This window comes from Zosterops lateralis (genome assembly GCF_965231275.1).
Source record: "Zosterops lateralis genome assembly, chromosome: 32".
NCBI classification, from domain to species: domain Eukaryota; kingdom Metazoa; phylum Chordata; class Aves; order Passeriformes; family Zosteropidae; genus Zosterops; species Zosterops lateralis.
Window position 1 is genome coordinate 3,111,229 of NC_139792.1, and position 23,542 is coordinate 3,134,770.

A 23,542-nucleotide genomic window follows, 5' to 3' on the forward strand; every position below is an offset into this window, starting at 1 on the left:
GGGATACTGGAAATGGGACCCTGGGACTGAGGGGGACCCTGGCAATAAAGGGCATTAGGAATGAGTGTGGGGACACTGGGGACAAGTGGGACACCAAACACTTGTGGAGGGACACAGTGGGAATGATGGGGCTACACTAGAGATGGCAGGGGGGGATACACTGGGGACAGGAGGGACAATGGGAATAAGTTTGGGGGCCCTGGGAATGGGTAGGAGCCACACTGGGAATGGGTTATGGGGATACTGGGAGTGGGAGGACATATGGGGTCACCACTCTTCCCTCTTCCTGCAGATCCAAGGACATAGTCCTGACCCTGCCTCCTGTCCCCAGAACCCTCCGGGGCTCCTTCCCGAGTCCTGGACTTTGCTCCTTGCCCCTTGGCAACGTGACCAGAGGAAAATTCCATCCTGGGAAGGGGAGAGAGAGGAGCTGGGAGAGCCTGATCCCGGGAGAGCCTGATTCCAGGAAAAGCTGTTCCTGGCAGCACATAATTCTGGAATCACCTGGTCCCAGAATCATCTCATCCCAGGAGAACCTGGTCCTGGCAGCACCTGATCCCGGAAAATTCCAGCTGGCAGAGGTGAGAGGAGTTGGGAGCACCCGAGTCCAGAGAGCTTGATCCCTTGAGAAACCCATCCTGGGAACACCTAATTTTGTGATCATCTTGTCTCAGAATTACCTCATTCCAGAACAACAAAATTCTGGAATCACCTTATCCCAGGAGAATTTCATCCTGAGAGAATCTTATCCCAGGAACACCTAATTCCAGGGAGAAGCTCATCCTGGGATCACCTTATCCCAGGAGAACCTTGCCCTGGGATCACTTTATCCCAGGATTAACTCCTTCCAGGGGAAGCTCATCCTGGGATCCCCCATCCTGTCACCTTCTGCTAATTCCAGGCCCAGCGTCCCTCTTGGTGCATTTCAGGGTCTCCCTGTGTTCTCTTGCCATGGCTGAGCCCTCTGGGGTTGGGGACAGCATCCCATTGGATGATCCTGGCCTGGACATTGCCGCTGGGGAGGAATTCCTGCAGGAAGTGTTCCAGATCCTGCTGGAGGAGGGTGTGCAGAAGAGCACAGATGTGACACAGAAGGTTGGGACATCGGAGCACTCAGGAGGGTGGGGGTCCACAATCCCACTCTATCCCATTCTCAGTCCCATTCTCAATCCCAATCCCATTCCTGTACCTGCAGGTGTGTGACTGAAAGAACCCCTTGGGAGAGGGTGGGGTCCCCAGTCCCTGTTGCCTGTCTTATTCCCAGTCATTCCCATCCCAGTCCCAATCCCATTCTCATTCCCATTCCCAGTCATTTCCAATCCTAATTCCAGTCATTTCCAGGCATGTGACTGGAACAAGACATGGAAGGGGGTGGGGGTCACCATATTGCTCCTTTCCCAGTCCCATTCCCATTCTGAATCCCCATTTCAGTCCCATTCCCAATTCTGTTCATAATACAAGTCCCACTTCCAGCCCTCTTCCAATAGTCAGTCCCATTCCCAGTCCCATTCCCAATCCCATTCTCAGTCCCATTCCCATTTCCAATCCTGTTCCCCTTCCCATTCCCAATCCCATTTCCAATCTTATACTTGGACCAGGGTTGGGAACGAGAATAAGTCCCAGTTGTAGTCCATTCTCATTTCTAGTCTCATTCCCAATCTTGTTTTCATTTCCAGTCCCATTTGCAATCCCACTTCCAGCCCCATTCTCATTCCCATTCCTCATTCTGTTTGAAGTCCCAGTGCCAGTCCCATTCCCATTCTGGTTCCTGGTTTCATTCCCAATCCCATTCTCAATGCCATTCCCAGCCCATTCCCTCTGCGCTTTCCAATCCCATTCCCAGTCCCTCCCAGTCATTCCCGGTGCATTCCCAGGTGTGTGAGTGGAAGGAGCCCCAGGAGCTGCGGGAGCTGATGGATCTGGAGCTGCGGAGCGATGGGGAGGGGCAGGAGCGGCTCCTGCAGCGCTGCCGGGACGTGCTGCGCCTCAGCGTCCGCACTGGTGCGCTCCCAGTACACACCAGTGCACACCAGTACACAGGAGAACAGCCCCAGGGCAGGCCCAGCGCCTCCCAGTTTAGCCCTGCACAAACTCCCAGTTTGGCACGGCACCTCCCACTTTAGCCCAGCAGGTCTTGATCAGTCCCAGTGGTTCCCAGTTCAGCCCCAATGGTTCCCAGTGTGGCCGCATGTGCCTCTCAGTGTCAAACGTTTTATCCTGCCATTTCCCTTTCCACGTTCCCCCTGATCTTCCATGTCTCCTTTGACTGCCCCCCTGACCCTCCATTTCCCCCCATGTCCACTGCCTGATCCCCCCCATGTCCCCCCAACTCCCTCAAGTCCCCCTATATGCCTTCTGTTCCCTCCCAACCCACCCTTGATCCTCTCATGTCCCTCCATGTCCCCCCTGTGTCTCCCCAGGTCACCCCCGGTTCTTCAACCAGCTTTTCTCAGGGCTTGACCACCATGCCCTGGCCGGGCGGTTCCTCACTGAGACCCTCAACACGAGCCCGTGAGCCCCCGACACCCCCAAATGGGTGCTGGTGGGTGGGGGGAACTCCAAAAAACCTGCTGTGATCCCCACCCCTCCCCCAGATCTACCTGGGAGGAGCCCCTGGTTCTGATGGAGTGGGAGGTGCTGAGAGGAGGATTTTGAGGTGCTGAGGTTTAGAAGGGAGGGTTTTGGGGGTGTTGAGGGGCCCAAGTGAGAGAGGACCCTCCAAGACCCTGCCCTGACCCTCTTGATCTGGCCCCCAGTGCTGGTGCTGATGGAGGGGGGGTTCTGGGGGGAGGGTTTTGGCTGCTGAGTGGGAGGGTTTTGGGGTGCTGAGGCTTGGGGGAAAGGTTTTTGGGGTTCTGAGGTTTCAGGGGGAGGAGAACCCTCCGACTGCTGCTGGGCCCTTCTAGATACACATACGAGGTGGCCCCAGTGCTGGTGCTGATGGAGGAGCAAGTCCTGGCCAAGCTCCGGGAGCTCGTGGGGTGGAGCAGCGGCGACGGGATCTTTGCTCCTGGTATCCTGGATCCTTCCTGAGGGTTATTCCTGCCCCCCCTCTCCTGCTGGCAGCCTGTCCATGGTGCCCTGGGGGTGACACAGAGGTCCCTGTCCCTCGGCAGGGGGCTCTATGTCCAATATGTTGGCTATGAATGTGGCGCGATTCCGGCGCTTCCCGGAGAGCCGGAGCAGAGGGAATTGGGACCTACCTCGCCTGGGCCTGTTTGCATCCCAGGAGGTGGGAGTGGGGGTCTCCCCAAAACCTGATCCTGCTGTCACCCCAAAGCTGATCTTTGGAGGTTGCCCTAAACCTGATCCATGGGGTCACCCCAAAACTTGGCCACCAAGGTCACCCCAAATCTGGTCCCTGGGGTCACCTCAACTCTGATCCCCAAGGCTACCCAAAATCTGGTTCCTGGGCCCCCCCCAATCTTGGTCCTGTTTTCCTGCCCAGAGCCATTATTCCATCCTAAAAGGAGCTGCTCTTCTGGGAATTGGCACGGACAACGTTCACCTGGTGCGGACAGATGAGAGGTAGGTGCTGGGAGGTCCCGGGGAGCCCCAGGTCAGGAGGTCCCTCCATGTCTCCATCCCTGTGCCTTTCTCTCAGGGGGAAAATGATTCCGGAAGAGCTGGAAAAGGAGATCCAGAGGGTGAAAGCTGAGGTTGGGAGAGGCTACAGCTCCCACATCTCCAAAGCCCCCCAAACTCCCCAATGCCTCCCTAGTATCCCTGATGGTCTTATCAATGTTCCCCAAACTCCCTCAAAGTCCATGTGTCCCTAAGTCCCCAATGCCTCTCCAATGTTCCCAAAGCCCTTCCCATGTCCACAAAACCCCTCATGTCCCTCCAATGTCTCCCTAAATCTCCCCAATGTCCCCCCAGATAACCTGAATCTCCTCCAATGCCCCCCACTCCACTGTCCCTTCAACCCTCCAATGCACCCAATGTCCCCTGTCCTCCCCAGGCCTCCTGGTCCCCCTTGAAGTCCCCTGTCTTCTCCAAAGTCCTCTAAACCCCATTGCCTGCACCCCCAATATCCCCCTGTATCCTCCAATCCCACCAACATTCTTGTGAGCCTCCTCAAAGTCCCCCCTAACACCCACACAGGGCTTGAAGCCTTTTCTTTTTCTGTGCCACCATCCTGGCCACCTTTGACCCTCTGTGTCCCCCTGTCCCCTATCTCCCAAATCCCCCCCACACCTTCCTAGATCAACCAAAATCCCGCCAGATCCCCTCCAAATCACCCCCAAAGCTTGCCCAAATGCTCCCTCAGGACTTGGAGCCTTTCTTTGTGCCACCATCCTGGGCACCTTCAACCCCCTGTATCCTTCTATCCCCTATCCTCCAAATCTCCCTCAAGCCTCCCCAAGTCCTCCCCAAACCCCCTCAGATCCCCTGCAAATCCCCCTCAAACCCTCCCAGATTCCCCCCCAACCTCTCCCAAAGGTCCCCTAAATGTCCCCCACCCAGGGCATGGAGCCCCTTTGTGCCACCATCCTGGCCACCTTCGACTCCCTGTGCTCCCCCTGCCTTCTACCCCCTTCCATGCCCCCCTGCACCCCCCAACACCCCCAGATCCCTCCCTAATCTCTCGCAGGGCTCAGAGCCCCTCTTTGTGTGTGCCACGAGTGGCACCACTGTCCTGGGCGCCTTTGACCCGCTGGATGCCATTGCCGACATCTGTGCCCGCCACGGGCTGTGGCTGCATGTGGATGTGAGTTCGGGGGGTCCCTGGCTGGGGGGGCCTGAGAGTCCCCCTGTGGGCACTGATCCCCCTTTCCCTGCAGGCAGCGTGGGGGGGCAGTGCCCTCCTGTCTCCCCAACTCCGTCACCTCCTTGCTGGCATCCACAGGTGTGTCCCTCCCCCTGCTCCCCAAAAAGGGTCCCACCCCTCCCCCTCTGGGGTTTTGGGGATCCTCTTTTCCCCATAAGGCCCCTCAGACTCTGCTGTTCCCCACCACCAGAGCTGACTCGGTGACCTGGAACCCCCACAAGCTGTTGATGGTGGGGTTGCAGTGCTCGGCATTTCTGCTCCGCGACAGCTCTGTAGGTGCCCCCAATCCTGAATTCCTGCCCCTCATTAATTTTGGGACCTCCCAAGGCCTCCTCATTAATTTTGGTGCCCTGTGATCCTCCCAGGGGCTCCTGCAGCGCTGCCACGGTGTGGGGGCCTCGTACCTGTTCCAGCAGGACAAGTTCTATGATGTGTCCCTGGACACAGGGGACAAGAGCCCCCAGTGCGGCCGCCGTGCTGATGGCCTCAAGCTCTGGATCCTCTGGAAAGCCGTGGGAACCCGGGGGCTGGGATGGCGTGTGGAGCGGGCGTTTGCTGCCACTCGGTGAGCCCCAGGATTGGGGGGACTCTCCACCCTCCCAAACTGGGCTTTACCTCTTTGTTCCCCCCAGGTATCTGCTGGAGCAGGTGAAGAGGAGGGAGGGATTCCAGCTGGTGATGGAGGTAGGGATAATGCTGGAATGTGGAATGGGGAATGTGGACTCCTAAGAGTCCTGGAGGTTGGAATGCCACAGGTCTAAATCATCCTGGAAGTTTAACTCTCAGGGGATTAATCCCAAAGATTTGAATCCCCAAGGTCTGAATTCCAGATTTTTCAATCCTAGAGGCTGAAATCTCAGAAGTTCAAATTGTCCCAGAAGTTTAAATCTTGGAGGTTTAGATCCCTGAGGACAAATCCTAGAGGTTTAAATCCCAGAGTCTGAAATCTTGGAGATTGGAATTCCAGATGTTTAAATCATCCCAGGGGTTGAAATCCCAGAGGTTGAAATCCTGGAGGTTTTAAATCATTCTCCAGAGGTTTGAATCCCTGAGAATTAACACCAGAAGCTGAAACCCTGGAGATTTAAATGCTGGAATTTAAATCTCAGAAATTTTAATAATCCTGGAATTTTAAATCATCCTGGAAGTTTCCATTTGGGAGGTTTAAATCCTGGAGGATTAAATCCTGCAGGTTCCAATCCAAGACAATTAAATACACATGGCTGAATTCCTGGACGTCTGAATTCTCATGAAATTCTGGGAGTTGGGTGAATGGCCATGATCTCCTTCCTCTTCCTGCAGCCAGAATTTATCAACCTCTGCTTCTGGTTCATCCCACCCAGCCTGCAGGGGCAGGAAAGCTCCCCAGAATTCTGGGACAAACTGGGAAAGGTGAGCCCAGAATTCCAAATTCCTCCCCACAAAAGCAGTCCAAATCCAAAAAAAACCACCCCAAAATAAAAACAAAATCCTCTGAAAATGGCATTTCCCTCTAGGTGGCCCCAGCCATCAAGGAAAAGATGATCCGGAAGGGCTCCATGATGGTGGGATACCAACCCCTTGGATCCCGGGTCAACTTCTTCCGGCAGATTATCACCAATCCTGCTGTCACTCGCCAGGACCTGGACTTCTTCCTGGATGAGATCCAGGAACTGGGATGGGATCTATGAGCACTCCCAAAAACCCCTATGAAAAACCCCAAAACCTGCCCCCCATCCCTGAGGAAGAGGAGCAGAACCTTGCTTTCCTTCCCACATCCCAAAATCAGAAATGACCCCAAAATTCCATACTTATGGAATAAAACAGCATTTAATGATCTTGATCTGATAATAATTTCATATAACCCCACCCCCCAAAATGGGGTTTGGGGTGTAAGGGGTCCCTCAATTCCCCTGGAAGCTCCAGAGGAGGTTGTGGATTCTGGGATCAGGATGTAGCGGCCTTGTGACTCTCCTGACATTCCCCAGACTTCTTGAAGCTCCTGAGGTTGGAATTTGTATGGAAGGGGATCTGTCAGCATCCAAAAAACTCTTGGGAGGGTACCACAAAACCTGCTGCCTCCATCCCTGAGGAAGTGGAGCAGAGCTTACACTTCCTCCTGGAATCTTTAAATCAGGAATTAAGATGGAAGTTCTTGGTGCTTGATCCCAAAATTCCACACTCATGGCATCAAACAACATGTAATGGTCCCAATTTTACATTAATTTGATATCACACCTCTCTCCCCCTGAAATGGGGTTTGGGGGACCCTCAATTCCCCTGCAGGCTCCGGAGAAAATCGAGGATTCCGGGATCAAGCCGGGCATGCTCAAGGCAGGATTGGAGCTGAGACACTGTGGCCTCATGTCGCTCCCGCCGCTGCCATTCCCGCAGCATCTCGAAATTCCACAGGACAGGATTGCCGGGATTTTCCTCCTGGATCTGCTCCAGCCGGCTCCGCTCCAGCCCTAGATGCAGAATTCCTACTTCCTGCCACTCTTTTCCCAATCTCTGGGCGACTTGCATCAAATCTTTCTCTGTCAAGCGCCGGTTATTCATGGGTGCAGCTGGAATCCCACCAGGATGATGTCCTGAAATGGGGTACCCCCTCACCTTGGGGGTGTCCCCGTTAGCTTCGCAGGGAGTTTCCTCTGGGATTTGCTCTTCCAGGGGCAGCTGGAAGCGCTGGATGAGGTCGAGGCGGCCAAGCTGCCGCAGGATCCCAGCAGTCACACGCAGGGAATTCCCCGGGAAGCGCTGAAGGAGGATCCGGCACAACTCGGGGCGCGATGCCGGGAGCAGAAGCCCGGCAGGAACTTGCCCTTCCAGCAGGAACTTCAGGCTCTGGAACTGCTCATCCGGGAGCGCCTGGTGCACCTCCAGCAGTGTCACTCGCTCGTCCCTCGCCATCGGGGCAGAAAATCCCGCAGGGAAGTGGGGTCACTCCTGGGAGACAAAAGTTGGGAGAGAGGGGTCAGAGCACAGCCCAAAAAGTGGGGGGAAAAAAGGGCCACTCCTGGGCCCCGAAAATTCGGGGTGGGGGTGGAAGGGGATCACCCACAAACTGGGGGTAGATGGGTCATCGCCCACCCCGAGGGCTTTTCCTGGTTGTCCCTGGTGCCTCCACCCGGCCCCGGGGCTATGCCCTCCTAGTGTTCCCCTAGAGCATCCCTGGGCCTGAGACTCCCGAGTGTCACCCCAGTGCCCCCTCAACCCTGAGGCTGGGTCCCCCCAGTGCCCCCGCATCGTTCCCTGGGCCTGGGACCCCCAGTGTCACCCCAGTGCCCCCACGCTGTCCTGGCTCCTCTTGATGTTCCTCCCGATGTCTCCGCCGTGTGGCTAGTGCCCGTTGTTCCGGGTCCCCACGATCTCGCGGTACCCTCGATGCTCCCCTAGCCCGAATTCCCACCGTTCTCCCCCCGATCCCGCCGCGCTCTCACCGCACTCCGCTCCCGCCGCGGCGGTTCCGTGATGGGGCGCGGGCCCGGGGCCCTGGGCAGGGGGCGTGGCCTCCGCTCCCGCCACAGCGGGTGCCATGGCAACGGGGCGGGGCCTGGTTTGAATGGACGGGGCGTGTCCTGCCCGCGGCCCGGCTCCGCCTGGTGGGGCGGGCCCGGGGCCGTCCGTGGCGGGCTCCGAGGGTCGTTCGACTGCTCCGGGGGTCGTTCGGGAGCTCCGGGGGCCGCTCGGGAGTGCGGGGAGTGAGTCTTGGGGCAGTGCCCAGCCCCGAGTGCCCCAAGTGCCCCCAGTATCCCCCAATAATTCTCGATCCTCCCCAATCCTTCAGCCACTTCAAGTACCCCCAGTGCCCCCAATCTCAGTCCCCGCAGTAACCCCTAATCCCTCCCATCAACTCCAAATCCCCTGGTAGCCCCAGTCCCTCAAGTTCTCCCAATAGTCCGGTTCGCTAGTATCCTCCAGTCTCTCCAGTCCCTCCATTCCCCCAGTAACCCTGAGTAACCTCTCAGTAGTCCCTGCAATTCCTCAGTCCCTCCACTATCTCCCCGCACTCCCCAGTCTTCCAGCATCCTCCAGTACCCGCCAGGCCCATTAGTATCCACCCAATTCCCCAGTTTCCCCAGAGCCCCAAATTCCCCAGTCCCCCCCAGTATTTCTCAATCCCCCCAGTAACCCCTAGTTCCCTCAGTCCACACAGAATTCTCAGTTCCCATTCTCTCCATTATCCCTGACAACCCAGTATCCCCCAATCTCCCAGTCCCCCCAGAAATCCATTATCCCCCAGTCTCCGCAGTCAGCCCAGTACTGCCCAATCCCCCTAATCCCTCAGTAGCCCCCATATCCCCGTGTATCCCTCAAAGCCCCCAGCACCTCCGAACTGCACCGTCCCCAAAGTGCCCCTTCCAGTGTCCCCCCAAACCAGACTGACCTGGCCACCCCCTCCTCCGAGTCCCCCAAGTCCATTCCACCACCACCCATGATGGAAGGATCTCTATTGTTCCTCCTTCTTTTTTTGGGGTGGGTGGGCTCCCTCCCGGGGGCGGGTTTGGGGGAGGGGGTCGCCCTGGTCTGACTGGGGGGAGTCGGAGGCCTCCCCCCTCAGCGCGCTGTGGCACTGGCGGCTGGACGGGAGCCCTTCCGTCCGCCCGCCCTCGTCCGATCCCCCTGAGCCCCCCCCCCGTGCTCCCCAACGGCGGTGAGTGACCACCGGGGACATCCCCCGGCCAAACTGGGAGTGAGCAACTCCCCCTCGTCCCACCCCTCTTGTCCTTTTCTTTTTCCGCTTTCCCTTCCCAGAGCCCCCCGCGATGGCTGCGCTGCGGGCGGAGGGGCGAGAGGAAGCGACCCTCCCCCAAATTTAGGGGTTCCTCCATGGGGGGAATGGGAGGGGCTGTGGGATGGGACGAGGGTGGTGACGTTATGTCACTCTGTGTGTGTGTCCCCAGCATCAGGACGGGCACGGAGGGGGTTGGGGGCAGGCGGAGTCCCTCCCTTGGGGCGGCAGCGACCCCTCCTCCCACCTTGAGGTGTCCTCGGGTCACCCCAGTTCTGTCCCTGCCCCCTCTCTCCCCCGCGGCGGAGTCCTCCCCTCTAGGTGACCCCCGGATCCTCGGGACGCCCTGCTGCTTGAGGCTCTCTCCACAGGTGAGACCACCCCACCTCCCGCAAGAGGCCTCTGGCCACGGTAAGAGGTTCTGAGGAGGCCCCCTGGAATGTGGGGGTGCGGTGCTTTTTTGGGGGGGTCCTCTGAGGACCTGCAATGGGGGGAGGACGACCCTGCCCCCGCGGTACAGGGAGACCTCAAACCTGAGGGAGGGATCCGGGCCCTGAGGGGTGTCCCAGGGATGTGGGGGGGAGCTGTGGTCCCATGGTGTGGAGGTACCCTGATCCCAGAGTATGCAGGTGACCACATCCCAAGGTAAGGGAGTTCCTAGGAATGCCAGGGTACCCCATTCCCATGACATAGGGGTACCTCAATTCCAGGGTAAGAAGGGACACAGAGATGTGAGAATGTCATGTTGCTGTTGTATGGGGTATCCCAGTTCAAAATTATTCCCATTTCTCATGCCCCAGGATATGGGGGTGTCACATTCCTATGGCATGGGAGTACACCAATTCCAGGGTCTGCGAGTACCCCAGGGATGTGGGGGTGTCCTAGTTCCATGGAATGGGGTACCCTTATCCTGGAGTATGGGGGTTCCGCAATCCCAGAATATGGGAATCCCACGAATGTGGGGTTGTCCTATTCCCATGGTGTGGGGTGCCCCCTTCCCAGAGTAGGGGTTGCCCCAATTCCAGGGTAAGATGGTGCCCCGATCCCACAGCTCAGGGGTACCCCAGTCCTGGGGTGCAGCGATGTCTCATTCCCATGGAATGGGGCTATCCCAGTGTTGGGGTACAAGGATATCTCATTCACATGGAATGGGGTACCCCTATCCCAGGGTATGGGGGTGCCATGATCCCAGGATATGGTGGCACCACAATCCCGGAGTTCAGGGTCAATATCACCTGATTTGGGGGTGCAGGGTTCTAATTTCATGGCATGGGAGTGCCCCAATATTGGGCTGCAGGGATGTCTCAATCCCGTGGAATGGGGTCCCATGATTTTGGGGTGTAGAATGTCCCAATCTCACATGATGAGGATGTCCCAATATTGGGGTGCAGGGTTGCCCCAAGCCCATGGCATGATGGTGTCCTGATTTTGGGGTGCAAGGGGATTTCTGGGTACCCCAACTCCATCCCTGATTTCCAGAGGGAATTTGGGGTCATCCCTGGGTGGTGCCACCTTCCATTTCTGTCCCAGTCCTTAGCCTCCCCTTGCACCCCAATCCCAGACCCTTGTCTCGGTGGGAATGGAGGGGAACTGAACTCTAGCTTTGGAATACGATAGGGATGGGGGTTCAAAAGGGGAGGGGGGGAGTGGCAACAGGGATGGGGGAGGGGGGAAAAGGATGAAGAGATGGAAAAGGGTTTGAGAAGGGGAAGAAGGGATGGGGAAAGGACAGCAGAGATAGGGCAGGGGGAGAAGGAATGGAGAAAGCTCAGAAGGGGTGGAGAAGGGGAAGAGGGGATGGAGTAGATAAGGATGGAAAAGGAAGGGGAAGAGAGGATGGGTAAAAGGGAAGAGGGCCTGGAGAAGGTGGAAAAGAGGATGGGAAAAGGACAGTGGGGATAGAGAAGGTACAAATAGGATGGACAGTGTGGAAAAGGAATGGAAAAGGGGAAAAGAGGATGGAAAATGAGCAGAAGGATGAAGGTACCAGTGGGACCAGGATGGGACAGAGGGCCTGGAGCAGGTGCCAGTTGGAAAGGGCAGGTGTCATTGGGACAGAGCAGGTAGGGATGGGAAGGGACAGAGGAACTGGGGCAGGTGCTGATGGGATGAGGCAGGTGTCAAGGGGCCCCAGGCCCCTGTCCTTGCCCTTCCCCACTGGTTCCCACCCCCTTCTCCCACAGCCCATCCCAGCCCGGCTTGGCCACACCAGAAGCCCCCCAGGTTCCCTGTGGGGGGACCAAGCCCCCTGAAGGGGCTGCTGGGGCCAGAGGGGGCTGGCCTGCACTCCACTATCTGCAGGGAGTGTGGAAAGGGCTTCAACCGGAGCTCGGACTTGGCACGGCACCACATCACCCGCACTGGGGAGTGACCATTCACCTGCAGTGCCTGAAGGGCTTCAGCCAGAATTCCAACCTGGCCACACACCAGCGCATCCACACCAGGGAGAAGCCCTTTGGATGCCGGGACTGTGGGAAGCGCTTTGAGGAGAGCTCAGCACTGGTCCAGCACTGGCGGACACACACCGGGGAGCAGCCGTACGGATGTGGGGAGTGCAGGAAGAGCTTCAGGGTCAGCTCCAACCTGTGGTGACACTGCCGTACCCATGGGCGAGAGCAGCCCCATCTGTGCCCCGAGTGTGGGGACACTTTCTGGAACCCTGACCAGCTCTGGAGGCACCGCAGGGAGCATGTGGTGTGAGGGGGAAACAGGGTGGGCATGGGGACAGGGACACCTGGATGGGGATCAGGATGCCTGGATGGGGGTGGGACACATGGATGGGGATAGGAACACCCGTGATGAGGACACCAGGATGAGGATGGGGAGGTAGGATGGGGACAAGGACACCAGGGTTGGGGCACAAGGATGGGAATGTGTTAGTTTGGCACAGTCTGGTTTTTGGTAGCGGGGGCACAAGGAGTGGCTTCTGTGAGAAGCTGCTAGAAGCTTCCACCACGTCCAATAGAGCCGACCTCTGATGGCTCTGAAGATGGACATGCTGCTGCCCCAATTGGAGAGGCTGGTAACACCTCTATGATAACATATTTAAGAAGAAAATCAAAACGGTGCTTGTGCAGGTTTTTTCCAGAGGTGGCAAAACGCCGCCGCTGGGGCCCTCTTGGGACAGCGCGCAGCGATGCGCTGCTGCTGGCCCGGTCTCGGCGGGGCCCACGGCGAGCCTTGCCTGCCTGGCTGCCCCGAGCCAGCGGCGCCCCGGGTGAAAAGGGCAGGGACGGTGGCGGCAGCTTCCGCTTCCCAACACCCTGCATATGAGGAGAGGCGTTAATAGCGCCCGCCCCGCGGCAGCCACTGCCCGTGCTGTGCCGATGGGGCTGCCTGGCCGACAGCGGAAGCATGACGAGCAATTCCCCTACGCGGAACCTAGACAAAATCAACTTAGCACTGCGGGATCCTGCGAGAATCTTTGAATTGGTGGAACTTGTTGATAATGGTACCTACAAGCAGCAGTTTTTCTTCTAATCAAAGAAGAGGAGGAAGTGAGGACATGTGAGGGAAAACAACATGGCAACACTAAAGTCTGTGGAAAAAGAGGGAGAGGAAATGCTCCAGGTGCTGGAGCCAAGATTCCTCTGCAGACTATGGTGAAACAAACTGTCCCCCAGTAATGCATGAAGTCCACAGGGGATGCAGAGATCCACTCGCAGCCCGTGGGAAAATCCCACACTGGAGTGGGTGGATGCCAGAGAAAGCTGTGATCCAATGGGAGAACTGAATAGAGAGAGAGGATCCCTGCTTCCAGAGACAGAGAGAGCCCCTGCTTCCAAACAAGAGCAGCCTTTCTTTAGAGGACTGAACCCTGTGGACCAGTGACCCATGCCACAACAGTTTTGGGAAGACTGTTTCCCCATGGGAGGGACCACATAGAATAGCAGAAAAAAGACTTCTCTTCCAGAGCGAAAAAAAGATCTTGAGTGACGAACTGACCAAAACCCCTATGCCCTGTCTCCCTGCACTGTTAAGAAGGAGGAAGGGGCGGGGGGGGGGCGGGGGGGGCGGAGGTATTTTAAAGGCTTATTTTACTCCTCCTTGTCCCCTCTGACTCTATTAATAATAAATTTACTTTATGCCTTTAATTTTGAGCCTGTTTTGCCCTTAGAGTGTTTTTTCTCCCAGTCCTTATCTCAACTCACAAACCCTTCATTAATTCTTTTTTCCCCCCTCTCTTCTGCCCAACTGTAGCAAAAGAGGGTAAGCGAACAACTTTCATGGGTGCCTGGCATTTGGCCAGTGTCAAACCATGACAGGACAGCAGTATGGCAATGGGGACACTGTGATGGGGACAGGGAAACCAGGATGGGGACACTGTGATGGGGATGGGAACAACAGAATGAGCCTGTGGGGACACTGTGATGGGGTTGAGGACACCAGGATGGGGACAGCAGGATGGGGACAGGGACACCAGGATGAGAATGGGGACCCTGGAATTGGAGTGCATGGATCTGCTGACATCATCAATAAAAAGTCCCCGAGCAGCCTCGTTCCACCACACAGATTTAGGGACCTCCCAAATAGTGTCACCCCCAGGGGGTAATGACAGCTTCTTCCCACTGCAAAGACTTGGGGTCACCCCCAGTGATCCAAGTGTGGCCCCAGGGAGTTTTTCGGTTCTCCCAGGAAGGCCAGAGCCAGTGCCAGCACAGGGCACCTGTGGGAAAAGGGGAGCAGCACGGGAGTGCTCTACTCACACACTGGCACTCCCAGACACTCCAGGGAGGGGGGTGTTGCAGGAGGAGCACACAGAAATCCTGATCTCACAATTCTGCTCACAATTCTCTGGCCTTTTTGCATAATTGCAACCCTTTTCAATTTTTGGGGGACAGGAAACACACCCCTGGAACATCAGAAGGGGCTCAGGGATTTGGGGGGTGCACGGAGCACCCCCCAAACCTCAATCCTGCAATTCCATGATCCCAGAATTCTGTGATCCCACTCATGAACCTCCAGCCTCATTGCATAATTCTAACAATTTTTAATTACTTAAAACTGTTGGCTGCCTGCCAGAGTGGTGTCACCATTCTTGCGTCCGTTCACTCAACCATCTCCTCCACGCGTCTCGCCAGGCAATCACCATCTCACACATGGGGTCACCACCAGCCATCTGACCTGCAGCTGAATCTCTCCCAGTGCTTTTTGGTAAACAAGAGTGAACACAAGTGAACAGGATTTAACAAAGGTGAAAAAGGTCCTTATTCTGTCCCACATGTTTTCTGCATTATTTGTTTTATTTTGGGTTTCCTGTGATGTAACAATAAAACAAAATGTAATAAATTTTTCAGAGATAGACGGATATATTGTGTTGATATGTATTTGGTCTGTATTGCCCTGTATTAGTCTGTATTTGTATTTGCCACCATTCTGTATGTAAATTGTACTTTAACCGGTGTGTATATGGATTGCATTTGTATGTGTATTGCCTTCCAGTTAGGAACTGTATAAATTTCTTTACAGAAGAAAAGCAAATTCAATATACACAGATAATGTTTTGCATTACATCCTTGTGTTTGTATAAATTGTTGTTTCCACATATTTTCCTGAAGTGTAAATAAAAAAAGTCATTCAATAATGTTGAATAAACCTTAATAAAGGTGTCTCCCACTCTTTTTGGCTCCTGTCTCTCTTTGGTGTGGTTTAGTCTTTTTTCTTTGTCTCCTGTGTGTCCTCTTTGTCTTCCTTCTCTTCAATTTCCTCTGTTCTTCTCATTTCTTCTTTTGTCTTGCTTTTCACTGTGTTTCTTACTTTGCTTCTCACTTAACTTTCTAGTGTATTCCTCACTTTACTTTTTTTACATCTCACACAGAAAACTCTGCCAGGACAACAACCTTGTCCGGAGCTATCCGCTTACGCTTAGAAACTGGTATTTGGACCACATTCATCAAGGGGCAGTCCTCTTTCCTTTACAGCCTGTGCTGTCAGATTGCTGTGCTCTCTGTTAAAAATGGGCAGGAGACAATTTTTCTCATTTTGAACGCCTTCATTGTTTCAGCTCTTTAGAAAGGGATTCTCGAGGGTGGCTCCGCCTCTGCTGGCTTCAGCCGAGCGGCACCGGCACCGCTGCAGGGGAGGAATGCACACTTTGCTACAAAGGAGCAAAGTGGGGAGCCTTCCCTCCTCCCCGAGGGGGATAGTGCCAGAAAACTCCACCTTGCCTAGTCCTCGGGGGCGTCCCCCCCATTCTAAAGTTTCCTAAGTTATGTCGAGACAGCTCACTGCAAAATTCAGCCGAGCTGTAGTGACTTCAGGCTGTGCCCATACCTGGTCTTCCATTGCTCTGTTTTGGCTTGGCTCGTAGTCTGGGATACCAACTGGCTTCAGTGTTTGTTTTCAGAAGCAATGCCTCGTGGGATCTCATTTCCATTTCTGGGCGGTGCTGTCGGTCCGGAGAGCAGCCTGGACGGAGAGTATGTGGCATTTGTCCGGCAGAGCAGTGAGCCTGGGCGGAGAGTGGGCAGGGTGCAGACTTTTGATGGACAGGGTTAGAGTAGAAGCAGCATAGTAAAAGAACGAAAGGAGGGGAGAAGAAAACGTTGTATACTGAACCTAGCAGGAAAACAACGAGAGATAAGTAGTGTTTTTAAAACAGGAGATACAAAATAGATACAAAACAGTTTTAACTAACATGATTACAAATCTTAAACTAACTTATACCTTAACTTTATAATTTTATAACTAACAGCTTCTAACTTTATATCTATTAGTTGTTTGGACTCTATTTCCCACACTCTTCACATGGTCCTTCTCAGCTGCAAGTCTCACCATGCATATGACAGAGTCGCAAAGACCAAGGTTCCAGAGAGACATCTCACACAGAAAACCGTGCTAGGAAAAAACCATGTTTTTCATGTCCCCTTCTTGTCGCCCAGATTGTAGTGCTGTGTTGAAAGTCTTGGACAAAGAAAAACTAATGCAGCAAATTCTTCTCTCCTGGCACATTTTGCTGAGTGAGAGCTAGCTGGACAGTTTGGACTCTGAGAAACATAGAGTATGATTGGCCTTACAGCTGAGGAAAAACCATGCAGAGCACACTGTGGATGCATGCAGTATAGACACTGAAAAGCAGCAAAGCCATTGGTGGGCTTCAGCTCTGTCCAGAGCACATAAGGTGAAGAATGAAGTCTCAGAGCATCATGCATGTGTGAGTAGTGTACCGCATTGCAAAAGCCCAGGAACAGCTTCTTCACAATCAGAGTCAGCTGAGAACACTCTTCCTGCTTTAACCTGTCTATTGTCCATGTTGAACTCCACCGCACAACCCGGAGATATGCACTTTCATACACCTTCAGGGCTTCACCTCTATAGCTCCAGAGAGAAGTAAACGTTAAACAGAAGGCAATCCTAAATCACTTGCTTCTCTAAGCAGCCTTTAAACTGCACACAACACACTGTGGCTCTGTACCTTCCTTCTCAAATAGATGTGCTATCCCGTTTTTCACTCTTGCAGCTCTTTTGACAACGTCCAGAAGCTGCTCCCATTAAATAAGCTCTAGAAGAAAAAGCCAGTGCTGGGCTGCACCTTCCCCTTGTCCCATGTCAGCCACACCAAACACACTTCTGCACTATGTACTTACCCTTATAGCACTTTTGACATAATTGTTGAATCTAAAGCTAAATGGGATTGTTTCCACATAGGTCTCAGAGAGGAATATGTGTGAGCACAGGTAGCTGTTGCAGACCTTCCCCCTTATGGCTGAGAACTTGATTTTGGCAGGCAATCCAGTGGCAGAAATGTTCCTCTTGCAGTCTGTACACTGGGCACGCAACTACAGTGCTGAACAGGTTTGATCTCAGCATTATGAAGCATCATGCCTTTTCATTCTTCCAGAGTGCAAAGTGTCCACCTACTTCTTGTGCAGAACACATTTGTGTACAAAAAGATATGGACGTCTTGGTCTCTGCAAATTTGAAAGTCCGTGACCTTACTTGAAGCCAAGCAGAAAACTGCAAAGTGGCAGAGACTGCAGTTCATATGATAGAATAGGAAAGAATAGGAAAGGCTGCTAGGAGAAGGGGGTACTTTAGGAACATCTTCTGTCCTTACACTTCTTTCTCTGTGAGATACAGCTGCCTGGACTCAACAATGCTGAAGGTGTGTGAAGGTGAATGCCCTGCGAATATCAGGTTTCTGTTCTGGTTTGGGTTGAATTAGGGGAAAACCTTCAAGGAATCCCCTAATAACAAAACCTCTACCACCCCTCCCCCCAACCCTGGGTTTGGGAAGGAATCTCTTGAACACAAAGTGGAAAAAACCGGTTTATTAACAAATGAATAAACACCCCCCGACACAAGGGAAAAAAAAAAAGAACAGAAAAAGCTCAGGTTACTGTGAGGGGGAGGGCGCGCAGCTTCCTTTACAAGCCCCGGCGATCCTCTACGGACTCCTCCAGCCAGATCAGCTCCGGGTGCCGGTCCTAAATCTTAAAGGGGGGGGGGGGGGGGGAAAGGGAGAAGAGGAAAAGGGAAAAAAAAAAAAAAAAAAAACCAAACAGAGCACAGAGGCGGCAGAAAGAAAGGAAGAAGAAACAAAAGAACGAAAGGGCAAGAAACTAGCAGAAAATTGCAAGACAGCGAGCGCCTAGAAGCAGGGAAGCCAAAGCCAAAGCCAAAGCAGCAGCCGAGCAAGCCCCAGCAGGCCAGTGCCCGCCCCCCCTAAAGGGGACGGAACACCTCTTAGACATAACAAGGGAGTCCACGATATGGGATTATGGGATAGAGAGCACTGTCAGCCCAGGACATTCCACCCCTTATCCCATATCGTGGACACACAATAAAAAACTTCCATCTCACTTACTCAAACCCTTGACACTTACACATTTCCATTCATCTTACTTGCTCAAACCTTTGACACTTACACGTTTCCTTCTGTTTCACCCCACATTCAGATCTCCCTGAGGTACACATCGTGTTGTTCCATCTTTCTGCATTATCCACCACGTATAACCTGGTCCTTGAGCAGAGACAATTCCACGGATGGGTTTGCCTGTACTCGAGGCAGGGTTGATCCATACTGTCTTTCCCAACAAACCTCTAACATGGGCCACTGGAGCTTTGTCTCCATCTACTATATTAAGGAGCTGGGACTGAGCAGGACCCGCTCGATTGGTAGAACCTCGGGTGTTAACTAGCCAGGTGGCCTTCGCTAAATGCTGTTCCCAGTTTTTTAAGGACCCCCCACCCAATGCTTTCAGGGTGGTTTTTAACAACCCATTGTACCTCTCCACTTTACCTGCAGCTGGTGCATGGTAGGGGATATGGTACACCCATTCAATGCCATGTTCCCTCGCCCAGGTTTTAATAAGATTATTTTTAAAATGAGTCCCGTTGTCTGACTCAATTCTCTCGGGAGTGCCGTGCCTCCAAAGGACCTGCTTTTCAAGGCCCAGAATAGTATTGCGGGCTGTAGCATGAGACACAGGGTAGGTTTCCAACCATCCCGTGGTGGCTTCTACCATGGTTAGCACATGGCGCTTGCCTTGGCGGGTTTGAGGCAGTGTGATGTAATCAATCTGCCAGGCCTCCCCATACTTGTACTTAGACCACCGCCCTCCATACCAGAGGGGCTTCATCCGCTTGGCTTGTTTAATGGCAGTGCACGTCTCACAGTCATGGATAACCTGAGAAATGCTGTCCATGGTTAGATCCACCCCTCGGTCTCGTGCCCACTTATAGGTGGCATCCCTACCTTGGTGACCTGAGGCATCATGGGCCCATCGTGCTAGGAACAACTCTCCCTTGTGCTCCCAGTCTAGGTCTACCTTCAACTCTCCTATTTTTGCAGCTTGATCTACCCGCTGATTGTTTTGCTGCTCCTCATTAGCTTTACTTCTGGGGACATGGGCATCTACATGGCGAATCTTCACCGGTAGTTTCTCTAACCGGGCAGCAATATCTTTCCACTTGTCAGCAGCCCAAATGGGTTTTCCTCTACGCTGCCAGTTGGCCTCTTTCCATTTCTTCAGCCATCCCCACAGAGAGTTGGCTACCATCCAAGAATCAGTATACAGATAGAGCCTTGGCCATTTCTCTCTTTCTGCAATATCTAGGGCCAGTTGAATGGCTTTGAGTTCAGCAAATTGACTGGATCCACCCTCTCCTTCAGTGGCCTCTGCGACCAGTCATGTGGGGCTCCAGACAGCTGCTTTCCACCTTCGACTCATCCCTATGACACGGCAGGAACCATCGGTGAATAAAGCATAACATGCTTCCTCTGCCGGCAGCTGGTTGTATGGCGGAGCTTCCTCAACCCGAGTCACTGGTTCTTGTTCTTCATCTGCGACACTGAAACTTTCACCTTCAGGCCAGTTCGTGATTACTTCCAAAATTCCAGGGCGATTCAGTTTCCCAATTCGGGCACGTTGTGTAATGAGGGCAATCCACTTGCTCCAGGTAGCACTGGTGGCATGGTGGGTGGAGGGAACCTTTCCTCTAAACATCCACCCTAGCACTGGTAGTCGGGGTGCCAGGAGCAGTGGTGCTTCCGTACCGATCACCTCTGAAGCAGCTTGGATTCCCTCATAAGCGGCCAAGATTTCCTTTTCCGTTGGGGTGTAGTTATCTTCAGACCCCCTGTAGCTCCGACTCCAAAATCCCAGTGGTCGGCCTCGGGTCTCACCAGGTACCTTTTGCCAAAGGCTCCAGGACAGACCATGACTCCCAGCTGCAGAGTAGAGCACATTCTTCACATCTGGTCCCGTTCTGACTGGGCCGAGGGCTACAGCATGAGCAATCTCCTGCTTGATCTGGGTGAAAGCTTGCTGCTGCTCAGGACCCCAATAGAAATCGTTCTTCTTGCGGGTAACCAGATGAAGGGGCCTCACAATCTGACTGTATTCCGGAATGTGCATCCTCCAGAAACCTATGGCACCTAAGAAAGCTTGTGTTTCCTTCTTATCCGTTGGAGGGGACATAGCTGTAATTTTGTTAATAACGTCCGTAGGAATCTGACGCCGTCCATCTTGCCACTTCACTCCTAGGAACTGGATCTCTCGAGCAGGTCCCTTAACTTTACTTTTCTTAACAGCAAAGCCGGCTTCCAGGAGAATTAGGATGATTTTCTCTCCTTTCTCGAACACTTCTGTTGCTGTGTCTCCCCACACAATGATATCATCAATATATTGTAGATGTTCTGGGGCCTTATCCTTTTCTAGTGTGGCCTGGATCAGCCCATGGCAGATGGTGGGGCTGTGTTTCCACCCCTGGGGCAGTCTGTTCCAGGTGTACTGCACTCCCCTCCATGTAAAGGCAAACTGAGGCCGGCATTCGGCTGCCAGAGGAATAGAGAAGAATGCGTTTGCAATATCGATAGTGGCGTACCACTTCGCTGCCTTGGACTCCAGCTCATACTGCAGTTCCAGCATGTCTGGTACAGCTGCGCTCAGAGGTGGGGTCACTTCATTCAAGGCACGATAATCCACAGTCAATCTCCATTCTCCATCAGATTTCCGCACCGGCCAGATGGGGCTATTAAAGGGTGAGTGGGTTTTGCTGACCACCCCTTGGCTTTCCAGCTCTCGAATCATCTTATGGATGGGGATCACAGCATCTCGAGTGGTTCTATATTGCCGCCGATGCACTATTGAAGTGGCAATTGGTACTACTTGTTCTTCTCCCTTCATAAGTCCTACGGTGATCGGGTTCTCGGACAGTCCAGGCAAGGTGTTCAACTGTCGAATACTTTCTGCCATCACAGTCGCTACTCCAAAGGCCCACCTGAACCCTTTCGGGTCTTTAAAATACCCACTCCGGAGGTAATCTATGCCCAAGATGCATGGGGCCTCTGGGCCAGTCGCAATAGGGTGTTTCTTCCACTCATTCTTAGTCAGGCTCACATCTGCCTCCACCAATGTATAGTCCTGTGATCCCCCAGTCACACCAGCAATAGAAATCGATTCTGCCCCTACACATCTCGAGGGGATCAAGGTACACTGCGAGCCAGTGTCAACCAAAGCCTTATAGTCTTGTGGCTTCAATGTGCCAGGCCAACGAACCCACACAGTCCAAAACACACGATTTTCCCTAACCTCTACCTGGCTAGAGGCAGGGCCCCTCTAAGCATGGTTATCCTTCTTCCCTGGGGTATATGTCTTAGAGGTTCCTTCAAGGGGATCGGACATGTCATCATCGACATCATACTTGACATCCTGGCTGCGAATAACTGGAGCTGCTCTCTGTTTATTGAGACTTCCTCTTTGAATCCTACCTTCCTTCAAATTACGTACCCGTTGTGCCAGAGCAGCAGTGGGCTTTCCATCCCATCTCCTCATGTTCTCTCCAGATTCACGCAAGAAGAACCACAACTCAGCTCGTGGGGTGTACCTTCTCTCCCCATCAAAGGAGCACCTGCGTTGGATACCAGGGCCTCTAATTTGCACAGCCGAGATTTGGAGGAAGTCCTCCTTAATCTCTTCCCTGAGTTTCCTATGATTCTCCTCTATCTTGTCCTCTAATTTCTGCAGTCGTGTTTCCACAGCTGCAATTCTGGCATGAGGTGGGCCATGAACAGTGTCAGCATATGCTCGAAGCTTTTTCGCCATATCGAGCACAGTCTCATCTGTCTCCTCTCGCTTCATTATTGCTAGAGCAGAGGCGTATTCAGATGGCCCAAGTCACACAAGTTTCCTCCACATTACAGGGGTACATGCTACCAGGTCTGGATTCCTAGTTGTTACGTCATCTGAAAAAATAAGCTCTGCTACTGCCATCTCTCTCAGACGTTGGATCCCCTGTTCTATGGTCTTTCACTGTGTCTGCTGCAAATAAAGGTCATCTGCACACAGGTATCTTTGTGCTACACCGTCCAGAATCCGTTCCCAGAGGCTGTGAGGGCTAGCCTCCCTCATCATGCCCTGATCAATAACAGGGTCTAGCGACAGAGATCCCAAATGCCTCGCTTCCGTGCCATCCAGAACTGTAGCCTCCCCTGCAGCATCCCAAAGGCGGACTAACCAACCTATTATAGATTCATCAGGTTGTCGTCTGTAATCTTTTCTCAGGCCTCGAAGGTCCTTTAGGGAAAATGAATCAATATTGGCTCCAGAATCTACACCCCTCGATGTAGTTTCTGATTTTGGTGAAGGTCCTTCTCCTGGATTATCATCATCATCCTCCCCCTTGCAATCGGTCTTAGTTGTACACTTTCCACCTCTTCTATTAGCAGCAACAGCCCTCGGTTGAGCCCTGCTGTCTGATTCAGCTACTGGCCTGGGGCCTGGGATATTAGCTGCAGCCTGAGTGACTGGGATAGTAACTAGCTTATCTCCCTGTTCCCTGTTTTCTGTCTGCTGCCCTTCAGTATCTAAGAGAGTGCGATAAACATATGCCAGGGCCCAGCTCACTGTAATAATCCTTTTCTCCTTGGTATTACCCTGGCACCTCTCTTTCAAATACTTAGCCACCTCGGCTGGGTTCTGAATTTGTTCAGATGGAAAGTCCCAGGCTATAGGGTCAGAAAATTCCTTTAAAATTTGGCCCATATCTTCCCATTTCCCACTCCACTCAAGATTTCTCCTACTTGGGTTTGCTGGTAACTCAGAAGTCTCATTAGCCCCTTTGGAAATCTCAGCTTTCAATTTATATAAACTGCAGACAATATAGAGAATGCTTATTAAATTAAATGTCAGAAAGATGGTCTCTTTGACACTCAGGGGAAACTGAACATTTCCTAATAAAGATATAAACAATTCAAAGGAGAAGAGGGAAAACAGAGGCTGAAAAACCTCTTCCCCTGCTTCTCCCCTAACAAACTGAGTGCCCAACCATAACAACGAATCATCAAACATATTTACAACCTTCTTGTAAACAATCACAAACAGTCCGAGCCCGGTCAATATTCTGGTTAGTGCCCCACGGCAACATAAGTTACGTATAAGAAGAAATGCTAAAGCTATCTCCGGGTAAGGAAATAACCCTAGACACCACAGAGGTAATAAAACCTCAAAAAACCCTAGAGACCAGAAATATTGACAGGCTTTCACCCCGACTGCCATTACGAGTCCAGAAAAAAGCATCCTGATACACCCACCAAACAATTAGAATCACCAGTATTA

At 53.2% G+C, this 23,542-nt stretch overlaps 2 protein-coding genes across 5 annotated transcripts; one reads left to right on the forward strand and one right to left on the reverse strand.

Moving 5' to 3' along the window:
* The first annotated feature begins 292 nt into the window (after positions 1-292).
* CSAD (cysteine sulfinic acid decarboxylase) lies at positions 293-6,587 on the forward strand. Of its 4 annotated transcripts, none has more exons than XM_083881102.1 (15): positions 293-581; positions 902-1,095; positions 1,875-2,001; positions 2,421-2,511; positions 2,907-3,013; positions 3,117-3,232; positions 3,449-3,528; positions 3,605-3,659; positions 4,595-4,711; positions 4,785-4,849; positions 4,962-5,043; positions 5,137-5,336; positions 5,404-5,455; positions 6,074-6,163; positions 6,268-6,587. In XM_083881102.1, exons 2-15 carry the CDS (start codon positions 952-954, stop codon positions 6,439-6,441), a joined length of 1,500 nt encoding a protein of 499 aa, XP_083737228.1. In that variant the 5' UTR covers positions 293-581; positions 902-951; the 3' UTR covers positions 6,442-6,587. The 4 variants fall into 4 exon arrangements, with proteins under 4 accessions (XP_083737228.1, XP_083737227.1, XP_083737226.1 ...); XM_083881101.1 differs by having other exon boundaries at positions 295-581; positions 908-1,095; XM_083881100.1 differs by having other exon boundaries at positions 301-581; positions 930-1,095.
* LOC310921023 (death domain-containing protein CRADD-like) lies at positions 6,562-8,252 on the reverse strand. Its single transcript, XM_083881104.1, has 2 exons — positions 8,191-8,252; positions 6,562-7,696 (listed from the first exon to the last, which is right to left on the reverse strand). The coding sequence occupies exon 2, from the start codon at positions 7,658-7,660 to the stop codon at positions 7,022-7,024; it is 639 nt and encodes a 212-aa protein (XP_083737230.1). The 5' UTR covers positions 7,661-7,696; positions 8,191-8,252; the 3' UTR covers positions 6,562-7,021.
* Positions 8,253-23,542: the final 15,290 nt, after the last annotated feature.